Below are 16,420 nucleotides of genomic sequence, written 5' to 3'. Positions count from 1 at the left end.
CCCGAGCCAGCCCCGGCTGGAACCTCAGGACAAAAACATCAGCTCGGAAACACAGCAACGGGAAAAACACACAGGCAGCCACGTGTGAGCACATGAGGACTCCTGAACCAGGGGAGCTCCCACTCTAGCACCGAGGTCGGCAGCAATGAGCAATTTGGACTCTTGATTCCAGGAGAAGAGGGATCCTGGGTTTGGTGTTTCCTTCCAGCCCTCGGGAACACAAAACCAGGACCTGCTGCTCCTATCTGCGTTTGGCCTCAGCCCTGCACCCAGTGCCCACCCTGGTCCTGTCCAGGTGCTGCTGGTGAGGCAGGTGAGGATGCTGGGACCAAGTCGGGTGGGTTTTGGATGCACCCAGCACCTGATGATGAGAAAAGCCCATGCTGGAAGCACGAGCGTGGAGGCAATGGAGCAGTGGTAAGATGACAGAAAATGTCGTTGGGCCAGTGGCTATTTTTATCTGCAAGGACCAACACTTAATACTTTCCTATCTCCCACAAAATGTCACTTGAGCTCCAGCAGAAAGTTTACACCACTTGCAGACAAGGGCTGAAACCCGAGCATGTAATCCCTGCTCCAGTCAAAAGTTTTAGTGGGATTGGCAGCGTCTGGAGAGGGGAAGTGGAGAAAAAAACCCAAAAAACCCAAAAAAAACAAAAATCCCTTCCCCTGAGAAATGGTGGCTGGGGCAGCAGAGACAGGACAGGCAGGTCCCCTCCTGGCACCATGTATTCCCCTGCAGAGTCACCTGCCATATCTGCAGGGCACAAGGGATTTTGTGAGCCCTGGAGCTACCTTGTGGCCTCCTCACCAGCTCAACCAGAATTTAAGTACCCTAAAAGGGTCTTCAGCAGAAGAGGGAACAGGGAAAGCAAGGCATTCACCACCCCACTCTCTAAACACCACAGCCCTAAGGGAGATGAAGGGCTGGGAGGAGTGGGGTGAGTCAGGCAGAGCCCACAGTGGGGTTTTGCAGAGGGTCCTCATCCTTCTTGGCAATCCCCCACTCTGCACCGAGCACCTCTAATTACTTCAAATGCTCCCCCCTCTCCGCTCCCACCTCCTTCCCTCTCACCCCAAAGGCCAGACCCTGATGTGCTTGGGGTGTAAGGAAAGGAGGCTTCCCTCACTTAATAAAGCCAAGGTAGAGCAATGCTGTTATTAACAGCAGCCTGCCAACAGCAGGAATATTGCAGCAGCAATCCCAGGGGAGCACCTCGGCACTGCCCTGACAGCAGAGGCAATAAGGCAGCCCCAGCACTGCCCTGTGATATTGCAGCGAGTGCAAACACCAGGGGGTCCTCCCAGATCCCCCCTTGCATCACAAGCAGGGCTTAGTATTAGGGATGAATGGATACCTGGTCAGGCATGGAACAGCTGGGATTTGGGACAGCACCCTCCAGAGGGCTCTTCCAAGAGGGGCAGAAGAGCAGGGTCAAAAAGAGCTCCAGGCGTGGTAAAACATGGTGCAGGCACAGAGGTGCTCAGAAAATTCGGGTGCCATGCTAAGGGCTTCCATGGAAACTCACAGGAGGTGAATTTTCCCAATGATAGAAGGCACAAGCTCATGTGTGTCTTGGAGCTGCCCCCAGGAGGTTTTTTTCACATCACGCTGTCTGTTTTTTAAATGAAAAAGACTGGGCAAAGCATCCAGGATGGAGGTACAGGCAAGAAGAGGAGCCAGCAGAGGACAGGGATGGGTGAACCCTGCTGGGCTCTGCAGGATGCTGGGGAAAGAGGGATGGCCATGGCTTCCCAGAGGGACTCCCAGCACCTTGGAGGAATCAACTAATAGACACTGACAAGGAAAACTTGCTCCACTAGCCCCAGAAATCTTCTCTTGCAGCAAGGAGTGGGGTAAGAAACCCTGGGGAATACACTGGAGAGGCAAAACTCACATTCCTGAGATGGCCAAGAAGTGATCACATCTATCTCCCTCCATCTCCAATTCCTAAGATCCATTTCTGAAGCATCACCAGCCAAGAAACTTGGGTTGATTGGATGTGGTTAAAGCGAAAAACGCACGCAGAAAACCTTATAGCTGAAACTTAAATAGTCTCCACAAACATCTTGCATATTTTCAAGGACACTAAGGAAATTCACATTTTTCCCCCTGTATTTTAGACTTAAAAAAATGCCTCAAGGGAAAAAGTTATTTAGAACTACTTAGGAAATACAAAGGATAAAAAAGCCTGTAATTATTTCTCTGCCAAGGGCTTGTCAGTTTGAAAATCCCCGCTCTTGAACCACTAATCCTCATGGAAAAAAAAATGCAGCTTCGGCAAGATGCGTCGTTGGTTGACTTTTGCTGCACTTTTCTGGCACAAGAGGACTAAAGGGAAAGGCGCAGATTTGGGTGTTGTTCCACAAGCACCTCTCACCCACAATGTGCCTGACACACATCCTTGGCTGACAAAGGAGACCTGCAAAGCATCACCCCAAAAATGAGGCTGCTCTGCCTGAGAATGGTGCTCTGCAGGCATCAGGCAAGGGAGGGAAGGATCATGGCTGATGCTTGGAGACAGAAGTGCCAAAACAGGCAAAAATAAATCAGTTCAAGGTGGGGGTATACTTACTTTAAAAGCCAAGGATTCAGGGAGTTCCTGGGATGTTTTGCTATGTGGTTGGAAATAGCATAAAGACATTATTGGCAGGGAAACTGCACTTCCTCTGGAGGATGGGGATGGGCCATCCCAGCAGAGCTGGGATTTGGGGCTCTGGTTTAGCAGCCAGATTCATCACTTCACGTCCTCCTGCATCAGTGCCTCTGAACCTGGCTGGCCATGGAGAACCAAAACAATGCCACGAACTTGTGTCCCACACACACTGGCATCCCAACAACCCTCCCCAGCCTGGAGCCTCTCCCACAGGAGCTGGCTGAGCCGAGTCCTGCTGCATGCCAGCACCTGCCCCAGCTGGGTTTGGGGCTGCACAGGGCATCTTAGCACAGCAGGGGCCAGAAAAACCTTGTCCCTGTCATGGGCAGCTTTCCCACTGCCAAGGGTAAATATCTCACACGGAGCTGCATTCACCACGCAGGGCCCTTCACCCATCCTCACCCATCTCTGATGTCCTCCTTCATTACTTTCTCCTAATCCATCTCCACAACAGCCTCTCCCGTCAACGTGGGGTTTAATGTCCTTGAGGTAATGCATGCAGGAAGCCTCTCCTCCTTTCTGCTTAACCCTCCTCCCCAGATCCAGAGCTGAAACAAGCTCAGACTCAAGAGCCCGACCCACAAGACTTTAAGCTTCATTAAACTTTTATGCCAGTCCACTGAGGTTGCTCTCTCAGCCTCTCATAATTACGGGTGCAGAGGGAAGGAGCAGCACCCACCAGAGCAGGCATCAAGAAGTTTCAGACACTCAGTGATTTCCTCACCAAGCTCCCACACCCACAGCACCATTTACAAGGATCTGCTCGATACCACTGCTGCGAGCTGCTGGGCAGAGGGGATGCCAAGATATAAATCATTCAGGATTTCAGTTCTCCATCACCAACCCAGCTGGTCACCCTTTGGGCACAGGTGAGACTCCAGGCACAAAAGCCTGAGCCATCCCACCACTCCAGAGTCCAACAACACCCAAGACAAGAGGATGGCTGGGTTCAAGGACACTGCTCAGTGGGCAACATCTCGCTCTCCCTGCAGCCAAAACCTGGAGTTCAGCATTTCCATGGGGCAATTCAGACCTTGGCTTGGCTGAATCCTGTGGGAGCCTTTTCCTAACCTTCAGCCCTCACAGGAACCTACAGCACGTGGTGTATAAGGGGAAAAGAGGCTGTCATCCCCTCCCCAGCAGCCAGCACCTGACAGCAGAGCACAGCTGGCATTCCCTCCTCTCCTGCTGACTCTCCAAGAGCAGAAACGGAAAAGATGCCCAGATAAGGTGTCCCAGTAGCATGGTGGAGGGCAGTTCCAACCCAGGCTCAACACAGAAATCATCAGGCAGGAGTTTTGGGGTTGTTCCTCAACAAACTCCCGCCTCCACTAGCAGCACCCATGAATTTATTAATCTAAATCACCCGCGTGGAGGCCACTGCAAACACGCGACATTGCCCTCCTCCCATTTAAATAAATCACTGCAGGGGTTAATAACCCTTTTCAGAGCCAAGATGCAGTTTTCCAGAATTAAAGGCTTAACAGGGCCAGCAAATTCCAAGCAGAATTTTTGCCAACAAAAGCATCCCGATGATTTTAAAATGGCAGGGGTTGGAGGCAAGAAATGATAACACTGACTCTTTCAAGTAAAAAAAGCTGCTGCAGCTGAAAAGTACATTCAGGTCCCTTAACCGGTTTCTCTCTCCATTCCAAATTTTTCCAGCCAAAAGCTTCCCTGAGTGTTCGGCAGCAAAGAGACAATTCCCACCATCCTCTTCCTGCTCAACCACCTTGGGCAATGCTATGCAGCGAAAAATCAACTTACAGCATGGCCCCACTGCCCCCAGGCAGGAAGGAAGGAGTCCTTGGACACACAGGCTCCAGGTCCATCCAAGGATCTCTGAAGCACAACATCAGAGGAGAGGATGCACCTCCCAAAGAGATCAATTGCATCCAAACAATGGATTCTGCAGGAATCGCCCTCGCCTCTTACGCTTTTAAGACCCCACTTTGCTCCTTTACAGGGCAGGGAACCTTGCCCAGAGGGATTTCAGGGGCTCTCCACCCCACTGGGATGGTGGCTGTCATTCCAGAGGAACAGGGGAGGGGGATTTTGCACGGCAGGGGTGGGGGACAACGGGCCGGGGAGCGACGGTCCCGTGAAAAGGGATTTGTTCCGCTGTCAAGGAAAAGAAACCCACGAGGGAAGGAGAGGGGTGGGGAGCAGAGAGAGACAATGTAGGGACAGCAGTGACGTGGAGACAGCTCGGGAGGATCAGTGCTGAGCCCTGTGCTCGCAGAGCACAAGGGCTGGCAAAGGAAGCATCCTCCAGCATCCTCTGCCCCTCCAGGCATTGGCCCAGAGGGAGAGCAGGATGTCTCCGTGCAGGGAGAGCCACAGGGACCCTCCGACATCACTGCCTGCTGGGACACAGAGGAGAGAGCCTCTCCTAATGATTTGTGCCTTTTCCTCTCAATCTGTACCTTTATCATGCCAATTTGTGCCTGGGAGGAGCTACAACACAAACTCAGGCTCACCTTTGGACCAAGGTAGCCCAAGGTGGAAAACACAAAGGTGAGCATGACATAAAAATTAGGCAGATCTGGAGAGACACAGAGGATTCACATCCAGCATTCAAACTTGCCCAGAAAGATGCTGTAAGTGCTTATGATGATGAAATAAGCATTTTTAAGCTAGATTTGTATTTCCAGCTCCATTTAATGGGTGAGAGAGCCAACTGTCAGTTCTTTCTCTTGTGTGCAACCATGGTCCACCATCCCCAGACCAGGCACTAGTGCAGAAGACCTGACCCCAAAAAACATCTTTGTGGGCACTTGAAACACTCTACTGAAAACAGGTAGGTGCATGCAAGTACAGTGCAGCAGGAGAAAATAAATGATATGCACTGAACATGACATGATTTCACCCCTGCGCTCAGAAACTCACACATCACCCTCCTGAAAGCTCCAGCCTTTGTGGGAGAAACTCCCATTTTCAGACAGCCAGTCTACAAAGCATGGAACATCTGAAGGATCCCTAACAACCTTTTGTTAATAAGACCCCAGAAAAATCCCAGATAAGCAAGAAGACAGAGCCACCAGATAGAAAACCCCCCCACAAATAAAGGGAACTGGGGTGCCATCAGCCCAACGCTGTGCCCTGCACAGCCCCAGCACGGCACAGCACAGCCTGCCCCATGCCTTTTGCAAAAGCTTTGGCATCTGGCTGTCCGTAAATATTTGAGGTGGGAAGCCAGGAATAACAGAACTCCTCTCCTGGGCAACCAAGGTTTGACCATCTTCAAAAAAAAAAAAAAAAAACCTACAAAAACAAACAGCAAACCTCAAACAGAGCTGCAATGAGATGCCTGCTGGTTTCACAGAGACATGTAAGACAACACGGGTGCATCCTTTGCCCCTGAGGGCCAACAACCCCAGGAGAAGATAACCACGGGCCAGCTGGATTCTTTCTGCCAGGAAGCAGGATTCCAACCAGGATAAAAGTATTGAGGGACAAAACTAGGGGTTGTCATAGAGTTTGCTACAACAGAGAGTGCTGATAGCCCCCCTCACCTCTCCCCTCCTGAAATCTCAAATACACAGAAATGCACATTTCTTGTGAAAACACATTTACGTAAAAAAAAAAATAAGCTGGCTTGAGCCTGGTATTTTCACGCAGTAAAATCCAAATATTTTCTCTCTACTTTAAATGTCTTCCTCACTCCTGCTACAGAGGAGGTGCTTGATTGAATTGTGGACAAAGGCACAGTCCTCCAGCCCAGGCCCCATCCCTGCTTCATGTTTGCTTCTTCAGAGGGCACGAGCCAGAGACAAGAGAGCACAAAGACACAAAGAACATCTTGAGAAGAAAAATACCCGGGACAATTCTCATTCCCACCTCCCTCCACCTTGGCTGCAGCCTCCTCTTCCTCAGACATGCTCCAGCACCGAGTGCTGAGCACCTCCTTGGCTGCACACCACAAGGTTCACCAGAAGTGGGGAATACAGATCCAAACTGCTGAGTTTTCCCTCTTCTCAGACAGGAGCAGGACCTGCACCCTTGTGAGCAGGAGATCAGCCCTAGACCCCAAATTCCCTTTTCTCCTGCTCCGAGGCAGAGGGGCCTTTGGGATCCCCCTTGCCACACCCTGGGGTGAGCATGCAGCATCAGAATCAGAAACTGCCGTGGGTTTGGGCACGTTGAGGCCACCCCACTGCTGCCAGCGGGGTTGGGGACGGCCAGCAGAGATCAGTGTCCCTGGTAGCACATGCAGCCACGGGCAAATCCTGCCCGCACGCTGGGCAGCCGTCAGCACAGCCCACAGCCAGCACCTCCAGCCGCTCCCACACCGGCTGCCCGTGGCCACAGCATCAGGTTCAGAGCTGCTGGAGGGCTCCCTGAGGAAGCACCAACCCCACTGGGGCTCTCTGAAATCCCCGCCTCGGCAAATCCCTCCCTGCGCCTGGCGGAGCAGGTGAAGAGCCGGCGAGGCGAGGGCTGGCGAGCTGGGGCAGGAGAGGACCCCAGCTGTCTCTCCAGCTGGTGGAGACAAAATTCTCATCAAAGTGAAACAAACCCCTCTTTCTTTCCCAGTCGATTTCTTTTTTGGTGCCTTTGTCAGGGCTGCAAAAACCTGAAGCGATTCCCACAGCTTTAAGAGCACCATTGGGGGCTGAGCAGGGAGCACCAGCCCGTAGAGTGGGGAAAAAAAGGTAAAAAAAGAAAAAAATCATGGTGTGTCCAAAATAAAATGGCAGAAAGCATAAGGAGTCCCAAGGATGCTCAGGTTATGGCTCTGATGGTACTGACCTGCAGTCTCCAGGATCCCACTGCCAATGGGGTGACCCCAAAGCCACCCCTGTCCCCACAACGGAGGGAGAGATGACAAGTCTGTTCGACTGCCTAGCTCCCAATCTGCCAAACCTCACTCACTTCCAGGCCTTTCTATGAAATGTTAATTGTAAGACAAATCTAATTAAGGGCCAAGAGAAGGGCCAAGATGCCAAATCTCTCCTTTGCTCCCTTTGGAAAGGGAGAGCCCCACAAGGGAGAGGACAGGGCTTGGTGGAGATGGAGGCAAGGTCTATGTTGCTTGCCTGGCATTTCCAGCACGGATCCCTCTCGCTGCATCCCACTGCTTCCCTGCCTTCCCACCCCCTGCCAGCACAAGAAGTTGACTCAATAACAAAAAACCAAAAGAGGCGGTGCCTGGTCCCAGCCCTGCAGTACCAACCACGGCATCCCTGGTGGGGACTCAGTGTCCCACAGCCACACTCCTCCCAGCCCACAAGGAGTCAGCGCTATTCCTCCAGGAGCTGTGGGTGAGGACAGAGAGGGGTTTGCTGCAGGAGATGAGCTGCTAGGTGGGGATGGAGAGTGGGCAAGAAGCATGGGAAGCACTAGACAGAAAGATTGAGAGATGAGGAAAGAGACCAGCAAGAGGGACATTGTGCCACGGAGTTGGCTTATGCTCTCCTACTCCACCCAGGCTAGCCTGACTGCTCCAAGTCCCTAGCCAGCTGGAGAAACCCAAGTCAGCATCTTCCTCTCCACAGGATACTGTAGAAGAAGGGAAACAGCCTCCAGAGAAGATGCTGGACTGCAGCTGGGCTGACCTGTGGCTCTCTGGAGGGATAGTTCTCTCCTCTCAGCCACAAAAAGCACTTCTCCAGTGAGGGAAGGCAAGGTGAGAGAATGCAAACCACCGGGACAAACCCACCACACCACAGGAACTCTCCAGCTGGTAGGACCAGGCTCTGCTGAAGTGTCCAGCACCATTCCCTTTGATCCATCTGGGATTATTCCTCACAGCCCTTCCAGGCTGGGGAAGTAGCACCAGGTAATCGCACCATTACGTTACCCATGTTACGCAGGATAAACATCCACCATGATCCAAACCTCTTCCCCCTGTCTCCTCTACAGCAGCAGCTGCCAGAGGAGCCTCCAGCAGGCCAGAGGAGGCTACCCCGAGCCTGCAGATCCATCCATGGCCTGGCAGGACCACGCTGCCGAGGACTCAGGCTCGTCCCTCACGTGAAGACGCCGGGTGTGATCTGAAAACCCAACGCCGACGAGTTCCTTCACACGCGGGCACACCGGGAGGGCGGAAGGATTTTTATTCTTTGTCCTTTGCAGCCGGACACAACTTCAGATTTTAACTCCTGAAGGAGGGGGCGGCAGCACCCACACGAGCCCGTGCCTCCGGGAGCACGGGATTTTGGAGGCAGGCAAGGAGAGCCCCGCGGAAGCTGGCAAGGGCACAGAGCCATCAAGTCGTGCGAAGACAGGGCGAGCATCACACAACTGCCTGCCTCGGCCGGGGAGCCCGGCACGGCGTGGCGGCTCGGGGGCCGCGGCCGCCCCTCCGCTGCCGGCGCCCACATGCCAGGCCTGCTCCGAGATGTGCTGGCCATCTGCTCCTGCCAGCCGGGGCTGGGGCCGGGGCTCTGCGCCGTGGCTGGGGATGTGCCAAGCAGCCCCGCCGTCGCCACGCTCCCCAGCTGCGCCCCCCGTCATGACCGCACCGCTGTCGGCCCCCAGAACTTGCAGTGGGGATCTTCCCGTGCCTCCAGGTCCTCCCTACATCCCTGGCTCTGCCTGGCCCGTGCAAACCTCACTAGGCGAGAGGGGGCTCAACAATTCCCATCCCCATGTAGATTTTAAGGCTCCAGAGTAACCCCACTCTTGCCATCTCTACCAGCACTCCTCCCTGTTTATGGCCAGGTTTGGGGTTCACCCCCCCCAAATCTGCCACTACAAAAGCTCATCCCCCTGACCACCGCCACAGGGGCCCCACAACCGGGGTGTGTCCCCAGGGCCACTTTGCAGCCGGGGAGCCGGCCAGGGCGAAGACTGAACCTTGTCATAGTTGAGACTTATCAGGTTTGGACAAGCGCCGGGGGCTGCCGCGGGATTCGGGATGTTCTGTAACGAGCGTCCTCTGCTCCAAATAGACGCCGTCCCAGGGGCACAGGCTTGAGCCGTCCCTCTCCAGGAGCCCTCCCCATCAGCGCTGGGGAAAGTGCTCCAAGAGTGACCCCCAACTCCTCAAGTTCCCAGACAGCATCACTATCTGAACTGCCCGTGGGCCCTGAGCTGTGGCACCCCAAAGAGATGCCAAGACCTGACCTGGCACCCTCGGCCTTTAATCTATCCCTTTCCAAGTCCGCTCCCAAGTCCTTCCTCTTTGTGAAAGACAAAGAAATGTGAAACATGTGTTTTAACAAATTACTCCTTGATTTCTAGAGTCCAGCGAGTCAGATGCTTGCTTAAATCAGTCTGTAACACTTTCCATGGGTGTATTTATAACTGAAGGCATAGCTGCCGTCTCGCGCTCCCTCATTAACCCTCTGCGGCCTTGTTACAAACAGAGATCAAACAGAGAGTGCAGAGACGTGTTGGAAAATTCTGCACCTACTCATCCCTGGGAAAACACCCCAACATTCACCATCTGGAAGAGAAATCCCTTCTTTCAATTTAAAAAAAAAAAACAACCAAAACAAAACCAAACAAACAAAAAAACCACAATCACACACAACCGCAGAACACCAACACCGTGATCGCGGCAGGTTGGATCCCAACCACTTCCCTGACTCCCCCGGCATTCCACACACAGCCTTCCCACCCGGAGAGGCCTCTGGAGCCCGGCTACGCCGCTGCCACCGGGAGGATCGGCCGCTTTCCCCTGCAAGGAGAGTCAGTCACTTGTGATAATTAACCAGCTCGAGATAATGAGCTCAGTCTGAGAGCAGCGGCTCTTCCTCCGCGCGTTTCGCTCTCAAATCCCTGCTATCGGTGTTGGCACCGTGGCTAAGGCAGGCCCGGTGCTCCTGCACCCAGGAAAATGCTCAGTCCAAAGGCAGGATGGGCATTTGGGAAAAGAAAGAAGGATTTTTGGTAAATAGAGTGTTATATAAAGCTCGGCAGAGCCCAGAGGAAGCAGTTCTTTGGGACTCTGCTCTGCGTCCTTGCCATCACCAGGTAAGGAGTCGCACCAGCGGAACAGCAGAGTCCTGCGGGGAGGATGAAAGGAGAAGGGACACAAACCTTCACCCCCGTGCTAAAATAATTAACATTAAATGCAAGGGGATGATGAGATGATGGCAAGAAGCAAGCAGGGGCAGGAGGGGAAGAGGCCAGCAGTGAGTTAGGGTTAAAACCATCACACCTTGGGAAACCACCCGTCGCAGAGCCTGAGCCTCCCAGCTCGGGCAAAAGTCACCAGCACAAACACAACCGAGAAAGAACCAGGAAAAACGGTGCTATTACTGGACCTCAGGAAAAATTTGTGACATTTTTTTCCCGCAGTCATCCTTGTCCATCCCAACAGTGAGATAGATGGGCACAGCAAGAAGCCAACTGCGGCACCGATTTCTTCCACAGCCAACAGATATCAGAGGAGGGTTTCAGGTTGGAGACACTTCAAGAGCTCACAAGCTGCAGTCAAGAGTAAAATCCACATGTGCTGCAAGCTGGAAAGGCATTTCTGGGTGACAGTCACCCCAATTTCCCCTTGATGGTCCAAACAAAAATACCGATAAGGCAGAAAATGAGAATTGAACGTGGTCGAAACGTATGGGAGCCAGTAGCCAAATTTCTACAGACAAACAAGCAGTGCACCCAATCTCAACATATTTTTTGCCTACAAAAACCCACCCCGTGGCGCAGCTCTCTCCTTTCCACTCTCACGGCAGCTAATTCTTCCGCTCTTTCGTAAACATTTGAAAACAAGGTCACGCGCACAAATTCTGCTTTCAATTTGCCTTGTATCCATAGTGATTAAACTCAGACCCACAATACGGGATTTAAAGGAGGAAAAAAAACCCCAAAACACTCAAAAAACCCAAAACCCCAATTTTAAGAAGGCATAGAGCTGGGCTAGACCCCGGCACGCTCACCAGCTCGCCGAAGGCCAGGGATGAGAGCATCAACGATCACTGCTTTCTGCTATAAGAAAGGGAATTAAATTGCAGGGCTTCCACAGCCGTGCTATCACCATAGTGAGGGATCTTGTCCCCCACCTACAACCTCCTCAAGAAACAACCAGCCCAGAGGCAACAAAAATTTAACAGTTCCAAAACTCAGCCAGGCAGTGGGGTCCGGAAAGGACGGCAAGAGCAGGATGAGCAAGAAAAAAAATGAAAGCAGCTGCAGGGGAGGGAAGATTCAGCAGCCTTCTCCCCATTCCCACTGGAATGGTTTTTCTTTTAAAAAAGAAAAATAATTTTCTCATTGTCGTTCCCCCTAACCCCACACTTCCAAAGAGGAAAGCCTCAGGGCTGGGAGGCTTTAACACCCCAATTTCTTCAGCATCACAGACCCGGATGCAGTAAAAGCTTCTGCACGACAGTCAACACTCAGAATTCAGCAGGCCTTCCCTGGTTCCTGCCGAGTGCCTCAGTTTCCCCACCAACCAGGGGGGAAAGCAATAGCATTTCCCTGCCTGTGAGGATATTAGAATAATATTAGAATAATAACCTTGTCCAGCACCAGGTCAGGGAGGATATAACTTTCCTCCTCCAGATCCTCCATAGGAAAATAAAACCAGGGGAAAATGCTCGGCCCCATCCCCACACGGACCTGGGGTTACCGTGGGTCTCCCAGGCTCCCAACAAAACATCCTCAATTCCCAGGGCACAACCTGAGCCCAACGAAGCACCTCTGAAAAGGAGAGAACCAGGGGGCAACGAGACCTCGGGGCAGAAGCACAACTCAGCGTGCAGCACAGCAAGGGCCGACACCTCTTGGGAAACACGGGGCAGGGGACGTGGGGAGCAGCAGCGGGACACCAGTCCCCCCCACAAGCTTTTACAGGGCGCTGGGGCTTTGTGGGCGGTGAGAGCAGAGCGAGGGGGCTCCCCGAGGGGCAAGCGACACTTACTTCTCATAGTCCAGCTTGCAGTAGAGCTTCTTGTCGCGGTAGAAGCAGGTGGTCTGCAGGGGCTCCTTGCAGGACGCGCACTGGACGCACTGCTCATGCCACAGGCTGTCGTTCAGGCGCAGCAAGAACCGGTCCAAAATCACTCGCTGACACCCTTCGCACACCGATTTGGGGGTCGCGGCTCTGCCTGCGGGGAAGGAGCCGGGGCTGGGGTGGGCGGAGGGAAAGGCGGCCGGGGAGACGGGCCGGGCGAGGGACGGACGGACGGACGGACGGACGGAGGGTCCCGCGGTTCTCGCTGCCCCCGCACGGGCCCGTGGGTCGCGGGGGCACGGGGGTGTGCGGGGAGCTGCTGCGGAATCCAGGAGGGACCTGTGCCTTGGGGCAGCTCCGGGGGGGGCACATCGCCCCCAATTTCGTTCCTCTTGGAAAGGCGGCAGCGGAGCCGCAGCTCAGGGAGAGGGCGACAGTTTGAAACCGATATTAAAACGAAGATAAAAAGAAAAAAATGATTTATTTATTGTCGGTACGAAGGATAGCCCTTCGTTACAAGGCGGGTTTAGGGGGACGCACAATTTAATGCAATCGCGGAACGAAGCGGGCGCAGCGAAGGCGGGCGCCGGGGGCACACCCCGGGAGAAGGCAGCGGCACGGCGCCGGGCAGGACCGAGCCGGGGAAAGCTGTCCCCGGGCCTCCCGAACCTCCCGTGCCCATCCATCGCTCGGGCCCGCCCGGCCGCGCCCCGCCCTGTGGGGTCCCCAGGAGGACAAGCGGGGCGCCCCGACTTACCCAGCAAGGAGGAGAAGGGAGTCGCGGGGTCCAGGGCGCTCTGCAAACTCTCCTCCATCTTCAGCCCGTCCAGCATGGTGGGGAACCGGGCCGGGCGAGGGGCCGCGCCGCCCGCCTGCCAACACAGCCCGGACACACCGCGCTCAGCCCGGCCGCCGGCCCCGCCGCCCCCGGCCGCTCCTCGGCGCCGCGCTCCCTCCTCCCTCCCAACGGGAGAACCCCTCGGGCCCCCCGTTCCGGCTGCGCAGCCGCTGCCCCGGCCGGGCTCGCAGCAGCCCCCCAGCCCCGCGGCCCCGACGTCGGGAGCCGACCGGACCTGGGTGCCCCGCAGCCGCGGACGGGAGGATGCGGGACGGGAGGATGCGGGGCTGCCGTCGGCGGGGCTCGGCCGCTTACCTGGGGCGGCCCGGGCGGTGCCTTCCTGCGAGGAGCCGGCGGGAGAGGCGTCGGCAGCCACAGCTCCTGGAGGGTCTCGAAGCGGCTCCTGCCTCCCCGGCTGTACCGCAGCCCCCCGCGTCCCCGCCGCCGGCGCTGCCCGGGGTGCGGAGCGAGCCGCGGCTCCCTGGACGGCTCCGGAGAGGAGCGCACCAACCTGCCGGGAAGCGCCCGTCCGACTGCTGCCAAGGCACATTTCCTGGAGCTGATACCTCCCTGCCCGACCCCCACCCCCTGCCCTCCCCTCTCCACCCCACTCGAAATAAGTTTCCTCCCCGCTCTCCTGCCTGGCTGCAGGCACCGGCCCCGCCACGCCTCGAGGGGCTGTCGGCCTTTCCCGGCTCCGGGGTGCACGGCTCGGCCTGGCCGCCCCCGCTCCCTGGCTTTTTTCCTTCTTTTCTTAGAAAGCCAGAAGGAAGAAAAAAAAAAAAAAAAAAGAAAAGAAAAAAAAAAAAAAGGAAAGAAAAGAAGAAAGAAAGAAAAAAAGAAAGAAAGAAAAGGAGGGAAAAAAAAAAAAGGTAGAGGGTGGTGCCCCACCACAATGTCTCTCCCAATAATGAAACCGGCTGGAAATCAAGTCCCCCTTCCAGGAGAAGCCCAGGCTGGCAGTCTTTGGGGAAAGTCGGTCCCCTGCCCGGGGCGGTCCCCGGCGGGGATGCGCTCCCCCGCGCTGCGCATCGCCCCGGGCGCCTCGCTCCCGCTGCTCCGGAGTGTTTAAAGAAAATGAATGCTGGGAGGGGGGAAAACAAAAAAGAAATAACAACAAAAAAAATCCCAACACCAAAGCCGGAGAGCTGCCCCGGAGAGCTCGTCTCCGGTGATCCCTGGCGCCGAGCGGGGCTCGGTCCGCTCCGGGCTCCGGTTCCGCGGGGCCGCAGGGGGAAGCGGCCCCGGGGAAGCGGAGCTGCGTCTCCGCCAAACCGCATCGGTTTCGGGGAGGGGAAACCCGCGGAGGAACGGTCCCGCCCGGCCGGGGAAGATGAAACTTGGAGCCTTCCCGCAGCTCCGGCGCTTTCCCGTCCTTCCCGGCTCTCCCTTTCCCTCCTGCTTGTGGGGTTTCGCTGCTTTCCGGGGAGTTCCACGGCCCCGCAGGTCGGAGCGCTCTGCAGCGGGGCTGGGGCCGCGTACCTGCCGCTGCCGGAGCAGCCGGGACGGGGATCCGCGGCTTCCCCGGCACGGAGGAGGGCTGGGTCCCCGTCTCCGGCCGGCGAGCAGGGAAACGGCCTCAGAGCTGCGAGGGAGCCGCTGTAGGATGGCGGAGGATGGGAGGCTTTTAGGGACCTCACCTCCTGTGCTCACCGCTGACCTTGGCACCGGGGGCAGATGCGCTCCCAGCCTCTCTGTGGGGCATCCTCGTCACCGAGTGCTCCCCACACCCCGATGACGTGGGTGACGCAGGGACCGAGGTCGTCTCCTCTGGGAATTCGTAGGAAGGAGAGAGGCCGCAGGTTAGCACAGGCAGCTCACTGCCCTGCCAAAATCCCACGGGAGAGGGAAACACAGTCCTGGGACAGCCCTACTGTATCCCAATATAATTCCCTGAGAGTTTGGGCATAAAAGCCTTGGTGCTGTCACACGGGTCAGTGTCAAACAGCTCTGACCACTCACATCCAGGAAGGCTGGGCTGCAGCAGGGAGGCACTGGGATCTGACACCTTTGTCTTTGGCTCTCCTGAAGGTCTCTGAGCAGCTACAGCCAAGTGTCAGAGTAGCCAGATCCACTGGAGCCACCTTGCCAAGACACCAGCCCAGCAAGGACTGCAGCATGACCAGGGGCTCCAAGCACTGCCTGCAGCTCTTCCTGCCTCGCTGTGCATCCTACAGAGCTGTGCAGGGCAGATTTTCCTTACAGAGCCAGGGAATGCCAGCCCCATGGGGTGGGGATACCATCCACGAGCGCTGCTAAAATCTGTGTCCCTGTGCAGAGCACTTTGCTGGCAAACTCAGACCGCCCACCTGATTTTCTCTGCTCAGAGCTGCAGGAACAGCTGGGAGAGAAGTCATTCTTTCCTGGATGTTGCCACCCCACTGTTTTCCTCCTCCTCCTCCTCCTTCTCTTCTCCATACAAGGAGGGGCTGGAGACTGTCTCACCTTGCAGCTCTCGTGTACAATTCCCAGCTTGGTCTATGAAGATCAGGTTTGGGGGCTGAGGCAAGTGTGCATCACCAGGGAGGCTGCAGCAGGGTGTTGCTGCTCGTGACTTACACATCCACCAGCTCCCACACAGGTCAGAGCACACCTGGCCTCATGCAAAGGGTGATCACCAGGCGAACCAGTCAACTATGCAAGAAATACACTCCAACCCCCCTAAAGTGCAACTTCAACATGGGCAGTGGCCCTACAAAACATGGGGGGAGTATTTCAGGCTGCTCACTACAGCTTCTGAGGACCAGTTTCCATTATTAGCTCACCCAGAGCGGAACTAGGGGCAGCACCAACAGCCAAAGAGAATTAAACCAGAGGAAAAGCAAGTCTTGCCTTTTTCCTTCTAGCTGAGGAGTCTACAGGCAGCCAGGTGTTGCAAAAAAGCGGGTGGTGCTGGAGAACTGCATTAAACAGAAGCTGCCAAGCGAAGGAACAAGGCCACAACATTGGCAGAGGGGCTGCACATCTTCCCCAGCCGTCTCCCCGCTGGGGCTGCCCAGCTGTCACGTTCTGTGCAGGTCCCCACTGCTCGCTGCTGGAAGGGGATCAGCAGCACTCAGCTCCCAGGTA

The 16,420-nt window shown here is 55.5% G+C and overlaps 1 protein-coding gene across 2 annotated transcripts in view; it reads right to left on the bottom strand.

Annotated features, from left to right (window-relative positions):
* LMX1A (LIM homeobox transcription factor 1 alpha) overlaps positions 1 to 13,378 on the bottom strand; it is a 41,903-nt gene extending 28,525 nt beyond the window's left edge. Inside the window, exons 1-2 of one of the 2 annotated variants that reach the window (XM_031505500.2) lie at positions 13,267 to 13,378; positions 12,481 to 12,663 (exon numbers count right to left, since the gene is read on the bottom strand). In XM_031505500.2, the coding sequence (XP_031361360.2) occupies positions 12,481 to 12,663; positions 13,267 to 13,346 (263 nt within the window). In that variant the 5' untranslated portion in view covers positions 13,347 to 13,378. Of the gene's footprint in view, positions 1 to 12,480; positions 12,668 to 13,266 lie in introns of both variants that reach the window. The other variant, XM_077785236.1, reaches the window with a different exon arrangement.
* Between the last annotated feature and the right edge of the window lie 3,042 nt (positions 13,379 to 16,420).

The sequence above is a fragment of the Lonchura striata genome, chromosome 9 (assembly GCF_046129695.1).
Source record: "Lonchura striata isolate bLonStr1 chromosome 9, bLonStr1.mat, whole genome shotgun sequence".
Taxonomy (NCBI): domain Eukaryota; kingdom Metazoa; phylum Chordata; class Aves; order Passeriformes; family Estrildidae; genus Lonchura; species Lonchura striata.
Note: the sequence above shows the minus strand (reverse complement) of the source record. Positions and strands in the feature narration are given on the sequence as shown.